General features: G+C 42.6%; 1 protein-coding gene across 2 annotated transcripts; it reads left to right on the forward strand.

Moving 5' to 3' along the window:
* The first annotated feature begins 5,685 nt into the window (after positions 1 to 5,685).
* stx19 (syntaxin 19) lies at positions 5,686 to 19,839 on the forward strand. 2 transcript variants are annotated; one of them, XM_080786353.1, is made up of 5 exons: positions 5,686 to 6,447; positions 13,648 to 13,957; positions 16,200 to 16,436; positions 17,550 to 17,762; positions 17,920 to 19,839. In XM_080786353.1, the coding sequence occupies exons 2-5, from the start codon at positions 13,730 to 13,732 to the stop codon at positions 18,154 to 18,156; spliced, it is 915 nt and encodes a 304-aa protein (XP_080642479.1). In that variant the 5' UTR covers positions 5,686 to 6,447; positions 13,648 to 13,729; the 3' UTR covers positions 18,157 to 19,839. The 2 variants fall into 2 exon arrangements, with proteins under 2 accessions (XP_080642479.1, XP_080642480.1); XM_080786354.1 differs by having other exon boundaries at positions 13,658 to 13,957.
* Positions 19,840 to 20,402: the final 563 nt, after the last annotated feature.

Here is a 20,402-nt window from a genome sequence, read left to right on the forward strand (position 1 = left end):
TGCAAGTACCTTGGGACTGTTGTTTTCTGTGGCCCGTGTGCACGTGTGCGCTTGCGCAGCATGTGGGAGTTCAGCATGCCCAGAGAAACTATGCCATGTTTGTGTTTTCCCAGGAGGGTGCTGAGAGAGAGAGAGAGAGAGAGAGAGAGAGAGAGAGAGAGAGAGAGAGAGAGATTGAGTTAAGCCTGGATTCATATACTTCACCGTATACAGGGGCGTAGCGGTACGACGGGGTACAAATTGAGCCATTAGGAGTGAGAGACGTAGATGGATGAGGGAGGGGAGTGGGAGAGGGGTGGGGAGGTGTGTGGGGCTTTGGTCACCGGGGCAAGGATAATGAGGTCACTGCCACGGCCATTAAGCCAATCAGCAAGATTTATACTGAGGTGAGTGAACTTGGCCCCGGCCGCTGGAATGAGCCATTTACCTAACTATACCGCTTAATGTGTCCCTTCAGCACTTAATACCACCATGCCACTTATATATGCAGTCTATACCACTGCCACCTGTGTGTTAACAATCGTGTTAAACTGTAAAAAGGACAATGCACCGTGTTATCTGTAAAATAAACACTGAATAGTGTTTATTTTTTTAAGAATGAAGGCCACCTCTTTGAATACTCTTGACAGAGCAACTTGTTCTTGTAGTTGACCAGGCATGTCTATACAAACTCAGGAGTACTTTGTCCATCACTGAGTTCAGCTTTATTTTATTTTATCGTCATAAAGATAAGTCATCAAAACAACCAAATGGAAGCATGAATGGCGAAAAGAGGCAGACTGATAATTATCAATGAATACATCTTATCTAAACCCAAACAAAAGTACATGTTTAACAAAAGATGGCTGAGGAAATAATCCTGCATTCTGTTAAAAAACTCGTTGAGAATGTCATGAGTTGACTTAATAGTGCAGAGCACTGTCACACTGCCTCCGGGCTTACGCAATAACTCTAAATGTCTGTCTTCTTATTTTTTTAATATTTTTCTTCTAGGCAGCAGCTCCTGGGAATGTTTTCTTTAACTTCTTCTCAGTGTGACACTTAATAAATGATGTGTCAGCCTGGCGCCACCACCGTGTCCCTCGCCACATATTCACCGTGCAAATTTTGACATTTTACTCGTGACCTTAAATCGACAATTTCCCCCCTCTTTTTTTAACATTTATATGCCATGCACCGGAAAGAGATAAAATCTTTCAAGAAGCCGTGAAAATGAGATGCGTTTTTCTTCAGCAAAACGTCTCCTGACATTTGTAACAGGGCAGCATTTAATGTAGGACATTTGTGGAGGTGGAGGAGAGGAGAGACATGCTAAAGCAGCTGAGGCTTAAGAGGTTCTCTTTAACCCATAACAGTCCCCCCTAAAATCTAAATTAGTTGTCAATATCAACACTAGTGCACTAGTGCACATGCAGTGACCATGGTTCAGAAGCTGTGTTCAAGTTCACTCTCACATTGGAATAAATAGAATTGCTTAAGATTATTTTTACTCTTCTGGTAAATCAAAATGTGTTTGCTGCTCAATGGTGGAATACTGTTTTATTTAATTATTATTAGAAATATTTGTTGAGCACCAGATTCTGGGGGGAATATCATATAGACGATAAAACAAATCTTCAAACTCACAACGCGTTGTGACACTATGTAATCATGAGCTTGTAGATCGGCTATTTTTGGTGGAGAGATTTGGTGATGAATTGCGTGTTTTCTATCAATTACACACTCCATAGCCTCAGTACCCAGGCTTTTATTTTCATTCGTTCACATTCGGCTACACACTCCATAAAGCCTTGAATTCATGCCGATTTTGTTTTTAGTTTTTGTCACATTCCTATAAGCCAATCGGGAGCAATGTTTTCGGTTTTTTATGCTGTGTTATCAATAAAATGTTAGTGTTTTGCCAATTATTTGAACCACTGTTTATATTCGACATGCTTCTGTCAAGCTGAGTAGCGAGCATTGTGTATACACTGCATGCAGCGCTGTAGCAGGAACTAGCTGACAACCAGGACACGCCTGTGTGTGTTAAGCAGCCTTTTGCAGCCAGAGCCAATAATGCTGCATACGAGATTCACCTCACCAAGACATTGTGCTTGTGAGAGAGAGAGAGAGGCAGATGAAGACATGAGACTGAATGAGGCAGAGAGAGAGGGGGCGAGAGATGTCGCAAGAGAGACAAATAAGGACATGAACTGAATCCTGAATGGAAACATGTGAATAACTCAATGTGTTTGCAAAAACACTTTTGCGCTTGGAAGAGGGGCTAAGTACTGCACCCCTTGAAGGGGGTGGATTTTGGGGCTATATCGAAAAAGTGAAATGCACAAATGGCGTATGGAAACACTTGCGGAAAAGGTTTCTAACTAGAAAGCATTGAACTCACATTATATAGCTTTTGAACCGTTGGAAAAGAGAAGAAAACACGCAAGAGGGTGGGTGGCCATGGTGGGTGCGATAATGTGGATACATTTAGTGAGGGCCGCTCTGGGTCGCTCCGATAATTTTTATCTATTCTGGATCGCTAGTAGGCTTACTGTATGGAACAGCACAGTGAGGGACTGAGAAATTAATTAAATATCTAATAAGGGTCCATTTGGTTACTCTCCATCATTTAGCTGGGGATCACTTGGAACCCACTGATTCAAATCCACTGATATAGACTACTAATAGGCCAATTATAATAATAATAAATAACAATAAACTTTATTTGTATAGCACCTTTCATACATAAAGGTATAAAACTGGAGTGTTTTTGCATCCTCTAGGGACAGGTAGGCTCTAATGCACGCTATGTTTCTTAGATGAAAGAAGGCAGTCTTGGTTGCTTGATTAATGTGCGCACTGAAAGTCAATGAGTCAATAATAATAATAGAGAGAGAGAGAGAGAGAGAGAGATCAACAATATGTAGGTGACATAAGACACATGGTGTGATTCACACTGTACTGTGCTGTGCTACAGGACACGGACACACACACACACACACACACACACACACACACACACACACACACACACACACACACACACACACACACACACACACACACACACGGCTGACTGCATCATTAGCAGAAGGGTTAACACCAGGCCGGTGTAACTAAGTAACATGCAAGTGCTGTAATTCTTAGGTATACTTTTACTTTGCTGGAGTATTTCCAAATTTCTATACTTTCTATTCCACTACATCTCAGAGGCAAATTATTTTACTCTACTACAATTATTTGAAAACGTATATATTTTTGATTAGTAGGTGCATGCTTGTAGATCGGTTATTTTACATGATGTATTTATGTATTTTTTATTTTATTATTTTGGAGAAAACCTTCTGCATAATGGGTGTATACACGTTTGATGCCATAACTACGTATATTCAGTACTTGTATGGGTTAATTTGTTTACCCGTTATCCTATCATTTCAATGTACATCGTATCCTTTCAATAGTATATTCTTTTAGACTGATGCTAGGTATTTTCTGTATGTGATCATAGACTACTGAGGCACTACACCGTCTGCTGAAAATAGCCGATCTACAAGATCACAACGTTGTGACGCGTTGTGAGCTACTTGTGACTTGTCTTTCAGTTCTACTGGATCTCTTCTCCTCTAGTCCATCCTTAACCTTTTGGTCTAGTTTTTATTCACCACAATTGTCAATATATTTACTCTTAAGTTAGCATACTGTAGCTTATAGTTTGGATTTAGTTTTTGTCAGTGAAAAAAGGCAGTCGGCAAACATTTTTTCATCATAGTTTTAGTCGACGAAATCAACACTTGTGGAGGCCCCCTGGTGCACATGGATATGGAAGTGCGATGACACGTGCAGAAACCGGTTCCTGTAGTCATGTTGTCATAACAGCATCTTATTGTCATTATAGAACTGAATCTCCACCTATTTGCACTGTCATCACACCACGTGCATTTTCCAAGCATGTTTAATTCTCATGATCAATCCATCTGATTGTGTTCAGGCTTTGATCAATGGAACTAACATAATACACCCCCCCCCCCACCCCCCCCCCCCTCCTCTCTCTCTCTCTCTCTCTGAACAACTTGTCAGCTGGAGTCACCGGGGCAGAGGGAGCGTGACAGCGGAGCCCCCTTAACCCAGAGCCTTAGACGGATACATAAATAAAGTCTAGATAAAGTCCACAGACCAGCGCATGAGTCACCAACACACGGCCGCCTTCCTCTATAATCCCCCATTGTTGTGTCCTCAACAATGGAGCACAATGCATTACCGCTGGCTCCGTTTTCATTGTGCGGTTCTGTTCCCAATTCAACCCCAGGGCCGGGCCACCGATGGAAGAACTACTCACATTTACCTGAGTAAAAGTATCAATGACACAATGTAGAACTAATCTACAAAGTACAAATTTGAGAATTAAGTACTCAAATTGTTCAAAGATGTGTCCAACTTTGCTACATTTTCAATTAGATGAAGTATGAAATAAGGATAAATTGGTTAACGTTTGATTGATTGATTGAATACTATACTGAAATGTAATCAGTACAGGGTACCATCAAACAGAAATGTAATCAGTACAGGGTACAGTCAAACAGAAATGTAATCAGTACAGGGTACAGTCAAAACGTTTTTAAATAACTTAGTGCCATAGCACATACAACATTTCCCTCTGAGATATAATAGAACAAAAATAAAATATTTAAAACTGGACACGCTGAAGTAAAGTTAAAGTACCTCAAAGGTGTACTAAACTTTACTAAAGTACACTTTTTTGGTACTTTGGTTATTTGGCACCACTGCCAGGCAGAGGACAAGCCGCCTCTCCCCAGGCTGTGGTTTACTTTATCACGTCACTGTGGCTTTCTCCACATAAACACACGAGTCTCTGTCGCATGGAAACCTCAAAATGTCCAGCAAAAGGGTTATACTTTTCAGGAAGAAGAAAGTGAAGAAATGGACCCTATAACTGTACTGTATGTGGTTATTATTTTCTCACAAACTCTTGTTCATATTGGTTCAATATTTATAAAAACCCACAGACGCACTTTCACCGTCACTGTCAAAATATATACATAGATCTGCTATGGTTGCTATTTTTGTGTGACAATGTAGTGAGTGCACCGTTCCCCAAACAGTGGGTCGAAACCATTTGTGGGTCGCGTATCCATTTCCATGGGTCCCAAGTGAATATCCCTTTATTCGTGGTTTTCCACATTTTTGTCATTACATGTTTTTCTAAAGATTTCCACGAAACTCCACACCCTTTTTCATGAGGTATGCATGAAAAATCTAAAATAATCACAAATAATTTCACAAATAACAGTGCAAATAATCGAAATTAGCAAACAAATGTTTAAGAAGTTATAAAAAATAGCAGATCTGCAACCTCGCAAATGTATTGATTTCTCTTTTGGGACTTGGGGTAAAAGGTTTGGGAACCACTATGATGAAGTAGTTGGTCGTTAATTTATAGAAGGATAAAAAAAAGTTGAAATAATGGAGATATGAGGTTTCTGCCCGACAGGCAGCAAAGCACTGCTCTGCTTACAAGCAGTTCCTCGCTCATTTGCTGAGGCCTGGCTCAGGTCCCAGCTCACTGGCAGAGGCCTGGCCCACTTCACGAGGAAGGGGGAGGGGCTTCAAACTGGCTCCACCAGATTTTCATCCACAAGTGTTTTTCCTTTTCTTTTCCTTAGTGCATATCCTGGTCGACTGTTATCCGGTCCTGTTAACTGATAACTCTGAAACCAAGCAAGGTGCTTTGTAAAGTTTATCTTCTCCATTATTTTTGTTACTTTACTTTTTGTTTTCATTTTCACTTTAGTTGTGATAAAGCCGGTTTGCTAGTAAAATTAGTTTTTTAGTTTGTTATTTTTCTGAAAAGGCTTAGTTTTAGTTTAGTATTTTAGTAGTTTTAGTGACAAGTTTGTTCGAATTAAAGATTCAACAAAGTCAGAAAAAAACAGCTAAGAATAGCAGATCTAAACCTCACATTGTGACAGGCTGAGAGCTTGTAGATCTGTTATTATCATTTCTTTTTTTAATTTTGGAAGATTTTAGACAAGAGGACTTAAAACCGTGGCACAGCTTGAAATAAAATCCGAAGACTCCGAAGAGGTCTTGCAGTTTGGAGTCCTCTTTAAACAGCATTGTATTATCATCGTCTGTACAGTCACGTTAAGTTAAGCCGTTATTCCGTTAGTTGTCATGTAATGACAATGAGCCTCTAACGACGACGACCTGTCCTTCACAGCCGATGAACAGCCGGCAGGTACGGATGGATGGATAACCAGGAGGAGGCGGAGGAGTATGACCCGGAGTACTATGGGGGAAAGTGATGTGGTGGAGTGTGGTGGAGTTGGACAGAAAACGCGTGCATGGATTTGGACCATGAGGCTGTGTTATGCTGGTCTGCTCTGCGTGGGAACATAGACCCTACAACATACTGACTGACTGACATAGATCACTAGCAGTACCGAGGTAAGTGTCTTTGTAGAGATCAGTGCTTCTCAACCTGTGGGTCAGGGTCCCCAGTGGGGTACCCACATGATTTTGGGGAGGTTCCCCAAAGAAATAAAAATACCATTACTGCATCAAAAGTAATCAACAAACTATACTAACTGGTCAAACATTGACCAAATAGTCAAATCATTCACGAGAAAAAGGCAAAACAAATGTGAAAATAGCAGATCTACAAGCTCACTCGCGAGGTGTGTAGATGGGCTATTTTCACTTCAAAAATCTGTGGGACAAGTCAAACAAAATGTAATGACTCAACTGTTCTAAATTCTAAGTGCTTGTCAGGGTGGGGGGGCCCTAGTTCAAATATGATTGTTTTGGGAGGTCACGGCCTGATTAACACCCGGGATTCGAACTTGGGTCCCCGCATGAAAGTCCAATATCTTAACTACTACAGTATGGACCAGGGGAGACATAAGACTTTTGAGGCCATCTGCTACACCTGGCCTGAAAAGGTTGAGAACCACTGTCCTAGATCAGATCACATCACATTGCTGTGACAGTCTGTGTTTGCGATTCCACTGACAACATAACAGCAGAGAATACAACGCATACGGTGGGAGACAGCCCTCCGAATGTCCACCTGCACACGCACAACACACGCGTGTCTGCACGCACGCACGCGCACGCGCACACACACACACACACACACACACACACACACACACACAGGTGCCGTAGGACTGAGCTGATTTGTTGTTGTTGTTTGTGTTTTTCATTTAATAAGCTCTGGAGGAGAGAACCTTGGAGTACATCAGCCACTAGTTATTCTCGCTTCGCCGTTGACAGCTTTAGAGAACAATAGAAACTTTTATATTCATAAGATCTGCCCCCGAGAGACTGTAATGGTTACACCATGCAGCACACACACCCCTAAGCTGAGAAAAATATGTGCTTATATGTCAATGGCAGACGCAGAAACCTATCCGGTGGTAATTGGATCGGGTGTAGTTTGCAGTTGCTCCATTTTTCCCACCAAATTAACACATTGCTACCAATCAACACGTTCACTTCACATAGGGTTCTCAGTGCCGTGGAACCCTTAAGACAGTGGTTCCCAAACTGTGGTGCGTGCACCCCTTGTGGTGTGCGGGTGCCTTCTAAGGGGTGCGCGAGATGAAAAGGCTAATGGTGGTGCTATGGAATAATTTTAAATATATTAACAAGTATATGCAGAATATAGCATAATGCTGCATACCGGTATATATATATGCCATATTCAGGTTCATATATGTGCATATATGGATAAATAGGAAATATATGTCTATATAGCTTATGCAATTTATATTTCCATGTGGGGGGGTGTGTCAGCTAGGTCAGGATGTAACAGGGGGTGTATGGCCAAAAAGGTTTGGGAACTGCTGCCTTAAGGTATCGTGAAGCAAGTCCAGGGGTGTGCCCCAGAATACTTCCATACTATTTGGAACGTACGAGTTCCATTTAACCACTTAATTTCCCCTCTAAAGTATATTCACTGTACTTGGTCGCTTTCAATCTACGCCAAAAATAGGAGTGACTTGAGCCAAAAATGTTTGAGGACCACTGCTTGACTGGTGTTCAGTTGGGGGTCCGGACCGCCACCTCTTAGGGCAGTGGTCCTCCAACATGTCAAGGACCTCTGACATAATGTTTTTGGTTGCGGACCCCCATCTGAAAATGTTTTGTGCCAGAGACCTCCAGAAGCAAAGATTTGAGCTAAAAATGTTTGCTTCAAAAACACATGTATAGCCTATCATATTCAAAGATTTGCAAGAATGTATTTATATAAGCTCATAGCGCGTGACTTTGTGTGGCATACAACATGGATTTCTACACAGAGGAAACATTATCTCGACACAAAATGCTGGGTTCAAGTTCGGGAGAGTTTGGAAAAAGGCAATTCCCCTGAATACTGCCTTCGGGTATGGCATTTTTTTCAGCATAGTAAATGGTGCATTCATGGTCTGGAGTCAGCAAACGTTGTTTCACAGACGGGTAAAAGCCAGGCAGGGGCTCAAGCCTCCTTTGATGTCTGTGTGTGCAGTGCAAATGCCTAGCGGGCCTACAGCGGACAACTCCTCCTCGTTTTCAGTCTGATTGCAGAGAAATGCTGTTGCTATTTACACTTGAGTAGTCACAGGAATCCCAGACACTATCTCTTGTATCGCAATTGTTTCATCACTAGAATTTCGTGCGCGCTACGCGCGCACTCATCCCAGAGCGACTTTGCCACGCACTATGGGAAGAAATAAATGGCGGGAGTTGACTCCACATGTAGTAACGAATGGGTTATTGGAAATGTACCATTGTTTTGTCCTGAATATTTCCACAGCCTAAGTACTAAAGGATTGTGACTGTGGGACAGACATACAGTCTGACATACAATAGGCTACACGTGTGCACAGTGAATAAACAATGACCTATATGCCCAGAGTTCTTAAATTAACATAGTTGGATTTTAACAGAAAGACAATGCCATAAATCAGTCAAAGTAAGTGACAGACTCAACAGTAGCACACAGCATGCAAGGCAGCGATGCATGCATGCAAACATGTTTGTCCAGCTGAGATTTAGTGTCTCCATCTCTCTGTGGAAGAGGTTGCACATGACCTGTACGGCCACACTGAGGCGCTCCAACACAAACACAGACACAAAACAACACCACGCTGTTTGTCCAGTTGACCCAAATCAACACCAATACCTAGCCTGTTTGTCCAAAACACAGTATCTGCTGGCCACGTGTCTACTTCGCCACAACCTAATGTTAGTAACAAATGTAGGGGAGAGCCGCCAAGGTTGTAACGCTTCACGGTTGTAACATGGACGTTATATCTTGATTGGTCAACGCCACCATGACGCCATCGCGTCAGTATGTGTACAGCAACGTACTCTACGTGGCCAGGAGTTTGAAGTTTGAAGTGTTTACCTTCAAAATGCGTCTAATTTTACACCTGGAGTATATGTGTGGTACAATTTTTGTCTTTGGTGTTGGTGAATAAAAATCCACATGGATGTGTTCATGCTTATGTTCTTCATTAGTTTGCATCGTGTTTAGACGGAATTCACGTTCATTCTGGTCTGTAAGCAACTGCAAAGAAAACTTGCAAAAGCGGGTCATTTGTAACATGTGTTACAAATGGTCCGCTTCCATTCAATGCCATTATATGTAATATTTACATATTTGACATATTGGCCAATATTATATGTTCTGAAATGGTATTGTATCGTGTAGTGTATTCTGAAATTAGTTTAGGGTTGTATAACGTTGTACAACTCAATCAATCAAACGTTTGTTTAATCAATGTATTGCCCCATTGAAAAAAAAGAAATGGCCAAACTGGTACTGGTACACCCGATACTATTTAATATTTCCCTTATGTTTGATACATTTTCTTATCACATCCATGGTATAAAAACAATGCTAAGGAGTTGCTTCAATGAAATGTAATTGCTTTAAGCTGAGAACGATATGTTTAATGGTGTTTTTTAGCGTTGTTACATTTATCATGCATGCCGTTACAATTGATCCGATATGCGCAGCAAATGTAACACTGAAACAGCGTCCACGTTCGGTTGAATAACTCCCGACCTGTTTTATCCAAAAAATAACTTGAAGTGGTTTATGGTAGCTGACATGTGTAGGTCCGTTGCCTGAAAATATTACATGTGTAGCTAAACGGATCTCTGAGTAAAAGAATGAAACGTGCAAAATGTTACATCCTTGGCGGCTCTCCCCTATTAGTTTACTCACAGCACAGCACCGTCACTCCTGTCAGTTATTTCGTCCTAATAACTTGAAGTGGTTTATGGTAGCTGACATGTGTAGGTCCGTTGCCTGGAAATATTACATGTGTAGCTAAAGGGATCTCTGAGTAAAAAAATGGAACGTGCAAAATATGTTCTAAAATTGTATTGTATTGTGTAGTGTATTCTAAAATTAGTTTAGGGTTGTATAACGTTGTACAACTCAATCAATCAAACGTTTGTTTAATCAATGTATTGCCCCATTGAAAAAAAAGAAATGGCCAAACTGGTACACCCGATCCTATTTAATATTTCCCTTATGTTTGATACATTATCTTATCACATCCATGGTATGAAAACAATGCTAAGGAGTTGCTTCAATGAAATGTAATAGCTTTAAGGTGAAAACGATATGTTTAATGGTGTTTTTTAGCGTTGTTACATTTATCATGCATGCCGTTACAATTATTCCGATATGCGCAGCAAATGTAACACTGAAACAGCGTCCACGTTCGGTTTAATAACTCCCGAGCTGTTGTGTGTATTGCGTGGTGAAAAGGCCGTGTGTTTGTGTTGTAAACAACTCATGTTATGTCTGCGCACACTGTATGTTGCTATGGCTGCTGACGTTAGCATGTGTGCTATCAGGCAAAAGCTGAGATAGATATGCAACTACTACTGGGGAAAATGCCATACAAAACACAACACCTAATTTCGGAATGTTATTGTGACCTATTGAGCACAATCAGACCATCATGATTTGCTTGCTGGACCTATAATTAATTTATTAGCATTAAATGTCCACTCGCCCATCCAAAAGAAAAGCAAGATGGCTGCGACAGATTGTGAGCGCGACGGACTACGGAGGCCAGGAGGAGCAGAGCTGGTGACGTAAGAGGCAGGCAGTGTTGCCAGGTTTGCGAATTGTAAGCGAGTTGCAGTGTATGCAAGTAGCGTGGTTAAATTCCTTGTTTCTCGGCGTGTTGTGGCACCCGTTTATCTGCTGGCTCGATCGTGATTTTCATAAAAGTAATATTTGCAGAGTAAATAAGAAACTTGAACGGCTAAAAAATAGGCTATGTCAGTTCGGGGAGGGTGGCGAATTTATTTTGCATATAGAGATGTGTGGTAAAAGTGTGGTTCGGTCGGAGATAGAGCATGAAGAATGAGTATGGGTACACCTTTTCACTTGTATAGTAGATGGCCGCTCTGCGCTCTCTCTCTCTCTCTAAATACGTGTCACAGTTGATTCACAGAAAGCACATCTACATGTCAGAATATCATCGCTGGCTGGAGGAAACCTCGTATGTTAAGAAATGGGGAAAAATAACCTCTGTGTTCCAATGTAGTTATTTTACACAAGCTCTTGTTAATACCTTTTCATTGGTTTAATATTTAGAAATCACACCCATGTGAAGTAGGGGCGCTTTACCAACATCACATATGACATCAATTTATAAGAATCGTGGTCCCTTGTTGGCCAGGGTTTCCTCTGACATGCCGATGCCGAGACAAAACAAACATTAAACTCTGTTCAATGTTAATGGCATTTAATGTTTGTGTTGGAGACAAGACAAACATTAAACCTGTGTATAGGAGGGGCTAGAGCCCCTCAAAAACAAAATAACACTTGTTTGAAGTGAGGGCCGCCCACTGTATCGGGCACATGACGTCTTACATCATCTTTTACTGCCCTAAACACATTTAAGTCCATAGACTTTGCTGCCATATGATGTAATCATCAAAAGCCATGCATTCTATTGTGGGCATGTCGTTGTAAGCATTTGATGCATCACGATGCGACAAGTTGTGAGCTTGCAAATGGGGTATTTTTGCCCGCCACCATCGATCATATGATGAACCAGGGCAATCGTTTTATGGGGAAAAACCCATACAAACAAAGCCTGACTGAGATGAGTGTTGTTGTCAGTGAAATATGGACAATAGCAGTTGTCAAGAGATGTACACTTTTACCTTTGAACACAGCAGTCAAATCAGTGTGTGTGTGTGTGTGTGTGTGTGTGTGTGTGTGTGTGTGTGTGTGTGTGTGTGTGTGTGTGTGTGCGTGCGTGTATTCCCAGAGAAGGCCACTTCTCCTAGGGTTGTGATCATCTCAGATGAGCGGAGATGATTGCACGCACAGGGGGAAACACTCTGTGGTTCAAAAACAAACATGAGTTCTCGTGGGAAAGGGGGGGGGGGAAAGCCGCAGCCTAAGTTGATTTCAACCGATGATGCATGCATGCATGCAGACCTTGTGCTCGTTCATCTGCTGCTGTTTTCATACAGTTAAAAATACTGTATTTTATTTTTTATTTTTCTCCCCAGAACCCCGCGTTCCCTGGCGGAATGCGGACATGCCTCATCAGTTATGCCTGAGTCGTGTTTCGGTTATGACACTGCAAACAAACTTTGATAAAGCGTTGACTCACTGCGGACACGCCAGAGTACACTGAACACTCATCTCCAGCTGTGTTTGCCTGCACTGCAACTTGATATTCCATTTGGAGACGTGTCCCTTATTGAACCGACAAGGGACATATACTTTGTTTCTTATTTTCGGGGGGAATTAATCAGTGACACACATCTTACATGTTCAAGTTCAAGTATTGAGGGTTTTAACTTTTCAATGTCTGACAATACTCATGGACATGAATCAAACTCAACACTGATGACAGTGCTGTCAAACAAGTCTATGATTATATTTATGAAATCAATGAAAAGGTTTAATCTGCAACAACATTTTATTACACTATGTAATGGGAGGGTCCCTGCTTTATCTCTCCCTCAGCTAAGGGGTCATTGGCCTGAAAAACATTAAAGTAACATTTAAGTGGTTAAACAAAGCAACTGCCAATGGGGCTCAGGGGTAGAGTGGCCAGTATAGAGCAGCAGGATGGTAAAACCTAGCCTCGCATAGCAATACCAATATCACTGCGTGGATATTAGTCTTGTCCCCGTCAGTGTTGTTGCAATGTCTCGCCCCATATTTGCATACTGGAACCTGGTTGGTTATAGCCTGGTTCCACAGTAATCTGGTTGGCTCGTCACCACTTTGACCGTGAAGTCCTCCCACAATTGAGACGGGCCTGGGTAAATATGCATTGAAAAGGCAGATGAAGGCTGGCTTACGCAAGGCTAGGGAAAACCATGAGGTTCCCAGTTCAATCCCATTTTGATCCCGGGCTCCCCCAGAGTTAGTGAGAAGAGTAGTGACTCTGAACCCCTAATTTCTCCGGATGAGCAGTTTGGTCCCTTGCATGGTTTGCTCCGCCATCGGTGTATTAATGTGTGTGTGAATGGGTGAATGTACTGTAATGCACAATCTACTGTATGTACCTGTAAAGCACTTTGGATAAAAAAGCGCTATATAAATGCGCCATTTACCAATAGTCTAGATTAGTAAATAATCTGATTGTATCCCTTATTGTCCCACAGACCCAACCAGTTCCCTAAGGATCGAGCGTCCGGAGTAGGACACACATACAAACATTTAAGTCCTGAGAGACAACAAGCAGCTATGAGAGACCGTCTGGACGAGCTGCGGCAGCGGGCGCAGGAGTTCAGCGAGGCGGGGGAGAGTGAGGCCACTGCCAGCCCCTTCGACCACGACCCCGACGACCCCGTACGGGTGGGCGTGGTCACCACGCAACCGGAGGCCGTCTTGTTCGAGGAGGAGCCAGTCATTGAGAACTTCCTGTCAGAGACGCAGCGGATCCGCGATGATATCTCAGAGCTGGAGACCGAGGTACGGTCAGGGCTCGACAGTGCGACTAGGTACTCGCATATGCTACTAAAAATGACAGGCTTCAATTTACGTTCATGTTAGACCCGGGGAACGCTTTGTCCATATTTTTTACAGTCTATGGTTGCTGCGCAAGCAGGATAGCATGGTAGCACAGAAGACAGAAGGAGTTGCTAGGACCCCGACACGTTGAATATTAAAGTTATTTAGAAAGTTTGCAATGTTAAAACATCACTTGATATAACTTTTAACAAACGTGGGTGAAACAGCGTGCAGCCGCGTACTTAAAGAGTGCACATGCGCACGCACATGGAGTGGACGGATTGATTGATATACCAAAACAAGCCTTGCTTAGCACCTCGCTTACAAAAGCGTGTGCGCAGCAGCGCAATACGAATGACTGACCTGGCTGGATATATTAGTCATTGGCTAGCTCAGGTCCATAAGTCAGTGGCCTCACTGGCCTGCATAACGAGCAATAGCCCTGGTCCAGCCCTGCTAAACGAGCAACGTAAAAAAGGCAAAGACCCCCCCACCACGCCGAGGTATAGGCAGCCTATATGTCCGTTGTTCTGTCTGAACTGAAGCAGTCAAAGCCAAGGAGAATGTTACAATACTAATTCACCATCGAGTAGCCTCTGCACTAAATGTCACACTCACATGATAAAAACAAGATAAAAACAGATAGTCTGTCTGACAGTGTCTGTCCATCTATTCATAAAATAAATTGATTATCTATCTATCCATCTGCATACCAAACTAATAGTCTAATCAGTATAAAAACAAATTGATTATATAAAAAATATGATATCCAGATGAATATCAATATTGTGATCATTTCTGAAAAGATATTGTGATATAATATTTTGCCATATTGCCCGCCCCTACATCATCACTTTATTAAAGAAAAATAAAACATGTGTGAAGTGAGGGGCACTCTTATCATCATTCATCGTGCTCCTAAAATAATTTGTGTGCTACTAGATTTTTCAATTTAGGAGCACACGTGCTACTTGGAAAAATGCTAAGCGTCGAGCCCTGGGTACGGTACATGGCTAGGTGTCTGGTTAGGCTGGAGACAGAGGTACGGTACATGGCTAGGTGTCTGGTTAGGCTGGAGACAGAGGTACGGTACATGGCTAGGTGTCTGGTTAGGCTGGAGACAGAGGTACGGTACATGGCTAGGTGTCTGGTTAGGCTGGAGACAGAGGTACGGTACATGGCTAGGTGTCTGGTTAGGCTGGAGACAGAGGTACGGTACATGGCTAGGTGTCTGGTTAGGTTCATCCAAATTGTGGATCTAACAATAACAAATAATTAAATTTCAAAACACCAAAATAAAGCAAGAGGTGTTTCTGCTGGTACTAGTGGCCAATAACTGTTGGTATGGGTCCATTTGGTTCTATTTGTACAATCTCAGAGTCATGGGGGTCCTTCAAATTAAGTTTGAGAACCATAATTAGTAGGCTATCATCGGTAAAGTTCTCAAACTCTGCCCGAACCTGACCTGGCCCGATCGGTAACGACCCGTTTTCGGGCCGAGCCAGGCCCAACGATTATGCTAAGTAAATGTTTTATAAAATCAATCGGATTATCACACGATAGCTGAAGCGTCAGTTTTTCGTCATGTTTCACTGAGCTATCTTGCTGCGATGAATAACCTAATCATTAATCAACATCACCAGTCACCAAACGATCCATATAAGTGATATAACTCTGTAAACGCTATACACGTAACAAGCAACTTAGCAAGTGTATGATGACCAGGCAATGTTACAGTGCACTGCAGGCTACAAATAGGCTACATTTGATTTTCAAAATGCTGAGTATTATATTGCCTCGTTATATGTGCCCAAAATAAACAGATCTGTAAGCTGTCGAGAGACTCGAGACACACCATTATAGCCAAGTTGGCAGTAGATAGTAATAATATTGTTGCTCTGTTCGGGACTGTTGCACAACGGTGATGATTGCACTTTGCGAACGGGGACTAAAAACAAACATTTAACCTGTATATACTGTAGGAGTATATGCAGAAGTAAAGCATTCTTCCAGGTGCTTTAAACGCCACTGTGCAACTTCCATTGAAATAAACATCTGGAGAGGGGCAGTCCGCCATCTACTTTATATACTCAATTGCTCCATGCAGGTCCTCAGTTCAGCTAGCAGCAGAAGACTCCGATAGTGACCATGCGTATTTTAACTATACATGTCTATTGTCTAACTACAGTATTATGTCCTGCAGGTCCTTAAGTTCAGCCAGCAGCAGAAGACTCTGGTGGCAACCATGCGTCGCTTCAGCGTGATGAAGAAGGAGAGCAGCGTGACGCGGGACATCAAGCTGCAGGCGGAGAGCCTCCACCGCCGCCTGGACGCTCTGGCCAAGACGGCCCAGAGCACCGAGGACACGCTGGGGCCGGCCTCGGTCACCACGCGCATCCAACGCTCGCAGCACGCAGCGCTGCACCGCCACTTTCAACAGGTACCAACAGTAACGCTAACACTGACCACGTGCATCCAATCCAATAGGATCTTCTTACACATGCGGCACCCAAGCGGTGCTCATACACTGAGTTGGGGATGCCCGGGATCGAACCAATGAACTTGTGGTCCAAAGGTGAGAGCTCGACTGTGCTACCTGGACCTACAGTATACAACATCATAGGAACTTCATAATCCTATAGAAATTCTATTGGAATATTTGAAAAATGAAAATGTTCATAATCCTATAGGATTCTATTGGAACTTTGTAAAGTCCTATAATATTCTAATAGGATTTTTGAAATCTTATAGGAGTTTTTGACTAGGGATGACACTTTCAACAAGTCTGAATGCTAAACCATGAAAGCTATTTCTGGAGCCAAAATAGCACTTATAGGCCAATTATTTGTTTACAAATATTGAGAATGCACACGCGGTCCCCAACATATCCCCACACATGTTGTTTGGGGTACCCGGGTAAACTAGGGTTTACGTTTTAAGAACGCACAGAGAATATCCCAATACAGTATGTGTGACAGAAAGACATGAGAGTCATGATGACTGATACAGAAGGAGGACAGGACAGGAATAGGAATGAATAGAAAACGTTCAAACATTCTAACAGACATGATGACAGTTGTACTTCAACAGTCACATCCTGTTATCCTCGAGTCGGCAAGAAAATCACATTGACAGTATTATGCTTACACAGCTAATACTTTGTGTACATGTGGAGGGTGTGGGTCAAACCTTGTGCATATGATATCACAGCTAATACTTTGTGTACATGTGGAGGGTGTGGGTCAAACCTTGTGCATATGATATCAAAGCTTATACTTTGTGTACATGTGGAGGGTGTGGGTCAAACCTTGTGCATATATGATATCGCACATATTTCACAAATACCAACACACATGATGCCTCACAAGAACAATGGCGCTGGTTTGTTTTCTAAATCTATAGACTTTCAACCACAAGTTACGAGTTTCAAGCATTTGAGAGCATTTGACTTGTTAAGGCATTTTGAGCGTTCCAGACACCAGCCTTGGGTGTTCAGTGACATACAGTATAGGTGAAATGTCTATGTTCTGCTGTTGCATGTTCTATACTGTAGGTGATGCGTCGCTACAACGAAGGCCTGGTGACCAAGCAGGACCGCTGTAAACACTTCATCATCAGACAGCTGGAGGTATTGGGACGTGACGTCACCGAGGACGAGGTGGACGAAATGGTGGCCACGGGGAAATGGGAGGTGTTCAACGAGAACCTCCTGAACGACGCCAGGATAACGCGTTCACAGCTGTCCGAGATCGAACAACGCCACAAAGTAAACACTGCTTTGTAGCTTCACATTGCTGGCTTCCATTGACAATGAATGGTAGACTGTATCCTGTATCTTTGCATCTGCCCGTGTGAATGCACCATAACCCTTAGTTGCCTCCCACCACTCACGCACGTCCCCCCCTCTCCCCCATGCATGGCAGGAGCTACTGAACCTGGAGAGCAACATGAAGGACCTGCGGGACCTGTTCCAGGACATCTTCATGATGGTGGAGGAGCAGGGCGCTCACATCGACCACATCCAGAGCAACGTGGAGCGCACACAGGACTACGTGCAGGTGTCGGGAGAGAAGTTCCGTCTGGCGGCGCGCTACAAGAGGAAGAACCCGCTGCGACGCCTCTGCTGCTGCTGCTGCCCCCCGTGGAGATGCTGCCTATAGCATGTGGTTCCCATGAACGTCTTTCATTTCAGCTGAGCACCCCCAGTCAGGCCCGGCTTAATGCACAAGGGTTTAGGGGGTGCAGACTATAGGGCACCAAGCTAGGGGAAAGGGGGTGGTCGAAAGCGAGAAACTTTCTTAAGAAAATTACTGTCGCCAGGGTTTGCCGATATTGCGCAAAATGGTGACAGTTATTAATGAGTTAACGGTGGAAAACTATACTAAGTTATTTAAGACGTTAAGCAAGGTACGTTGCTGCTTGATTAGAAGGAAATGGCCAAAACACTGTGAAAACAGACCCACGAAACAGACAAGACTGCGGACCTGTGAAGTTCAAGACATTTTGTTTTGTGGACTGCAGATAGACTGACATAGTGCCAGTGGACAGTTTGATGGACTGCAGACAGACGAACATAATGGACAGTTTGATGGACTGCGGACAGACGGACATAGTGGACAGTTTGATGGACAGTTTGATGGACATGCATTTGGCACAGCTGGTGGACTGTGATGGATGGGAAATTACAGTGGTGGACAAAGTACTCAACCACAGTACTAGTACAATTAAGATAGATTATTCCTGGTCAAATAATGACTCCACTACAAGTGAAATATGAGTTAAATTACACGAGCACTTGCTTTTAAAACTACTTGAGAAGTTAGCTATTCAAAGATAGCAGATCTACAAGCTTTTATATTTAACACAAATCTTCCCTTCCCTTGCACAAAACATGTTCTGATAGGGGGTCCGCAGCCAAATACAAATGTATCATTGTCGGGGTATGTCGGCCAGCATGCTACATGATGCTGTATGTTCGCTAAAGCAGATAAAGGCTCTGTGATTACTACTTGCAACGACTGGGGGATCGATTATAGTGGAGACAAATATTCTGTGACTACTTTAAAGGTAAGGGGAAAAACACAAATAAATAAAAGCTGGCAGTGGGAGGATTATTTATGTATTTACTCTGCCATTAATGTATGCGGGGGGAAACATCCAGATAACCAGATATATAAATATGGGTTCTGTCCGCCAGCGACAACAAAATGTGTTGCGTGTCTCAACCAAGGACAACGGACAGAGAGAGGACACACCGCCAAGGGAGGACAAAGTAAATCAAGACTGTAAATCCCAGGCCATTTAAAAAAAAGCCTTCTCTGAATCCGTCACTTTCATTCTGTATATAGGGTATAGGCACATGCACAGACAGACGTATGAATACTTGTATAGGAATGTCAAATTAAAGCTTGGTGGAGAACATTTCACATTCAGAGATTATGAGAGTCCCACCGTGTCTATCCATTTCATTATAGGAGCTTACAGTTTTAAGAAAGACCTTAATCTATTTTTTTATTCAGAAATAAGGTTCATTTGCATCTCAAAAGGATGGCCATTTGAAGCTCTGGCTTTCAGGCAGGCGGGGGGGGGGGGGGTGCACAACTTTTCAATGTCGCTAATGACCGTCTCACACCTTTCAAGTTAAGATTTCAAGTCACAAGCGTTGAATGAAATAGCACTGCACTTATATGTACGGCGAGCTTGAATTTTCTCCTCTGACAAATCCCTGCTGATATGGGATTTTGAGCTACAGTATACGTTTCTGGTAATAGCCTTTTTTCCACTCCTTTAAACCCCAGAGAATACTCACTGACTGTATTTGATAATAAAATGTTTCAATTTAAGCGCTTTGTTCTTTTCACTTTCCTCGGGTAAGGTGAAGCATATAGGAACCAATCTGCAGAACATTATGAGAATAAATCTAATATAATTTAGTTTGCAAGAGAACAAGCAAATTAAATTTGCCTCTTCTCTCTGTGTCACCTAGGGCAGTGTTTCCCAACCTTTTTTGTCCCAGGGAACACTTTTCATAGCCCTAAAATATCGGGGAACACCTAGGGGGGGGGGTGTATATATATATTAAATATATATATATATATTAAATATATAGTAAAACGTAAAAGTAAATATACTTTTAAAAACACACATGACAGCACTCATCAAATAACTTCAAAGAGAAAGAAAAGGACAGAGACAGAGCCTCAGTTTCAAAAAAATTGCTCATATGAATGCCACCTAATCCTTTTCCTTTCTTTATTATGAGCCAACTTGTGAATGCTGCATGCTTTTATTGTGAAGGGTCTCAGTTCTCACAGCCTGCTTATTTCCACGTGCTGAAAATAGCTGATCGACAAGCTCACAACGCGTTGCGGACGCAACGCGTTGCGTCCGCAACGCGCTGTGAGCT

The sequence above is a fragment of the Protomyctophum bolini genome (assembly GCF_963924005.1).
Source record: "Protomyctophum bolini genome assembly, chromosome: 16".
NCBI lineage: Eukaryota > Metazoa > Chordata > Actinopteri > Myctophiformes > Myctophidae > Protomyctophum > Protomyctophum bolini.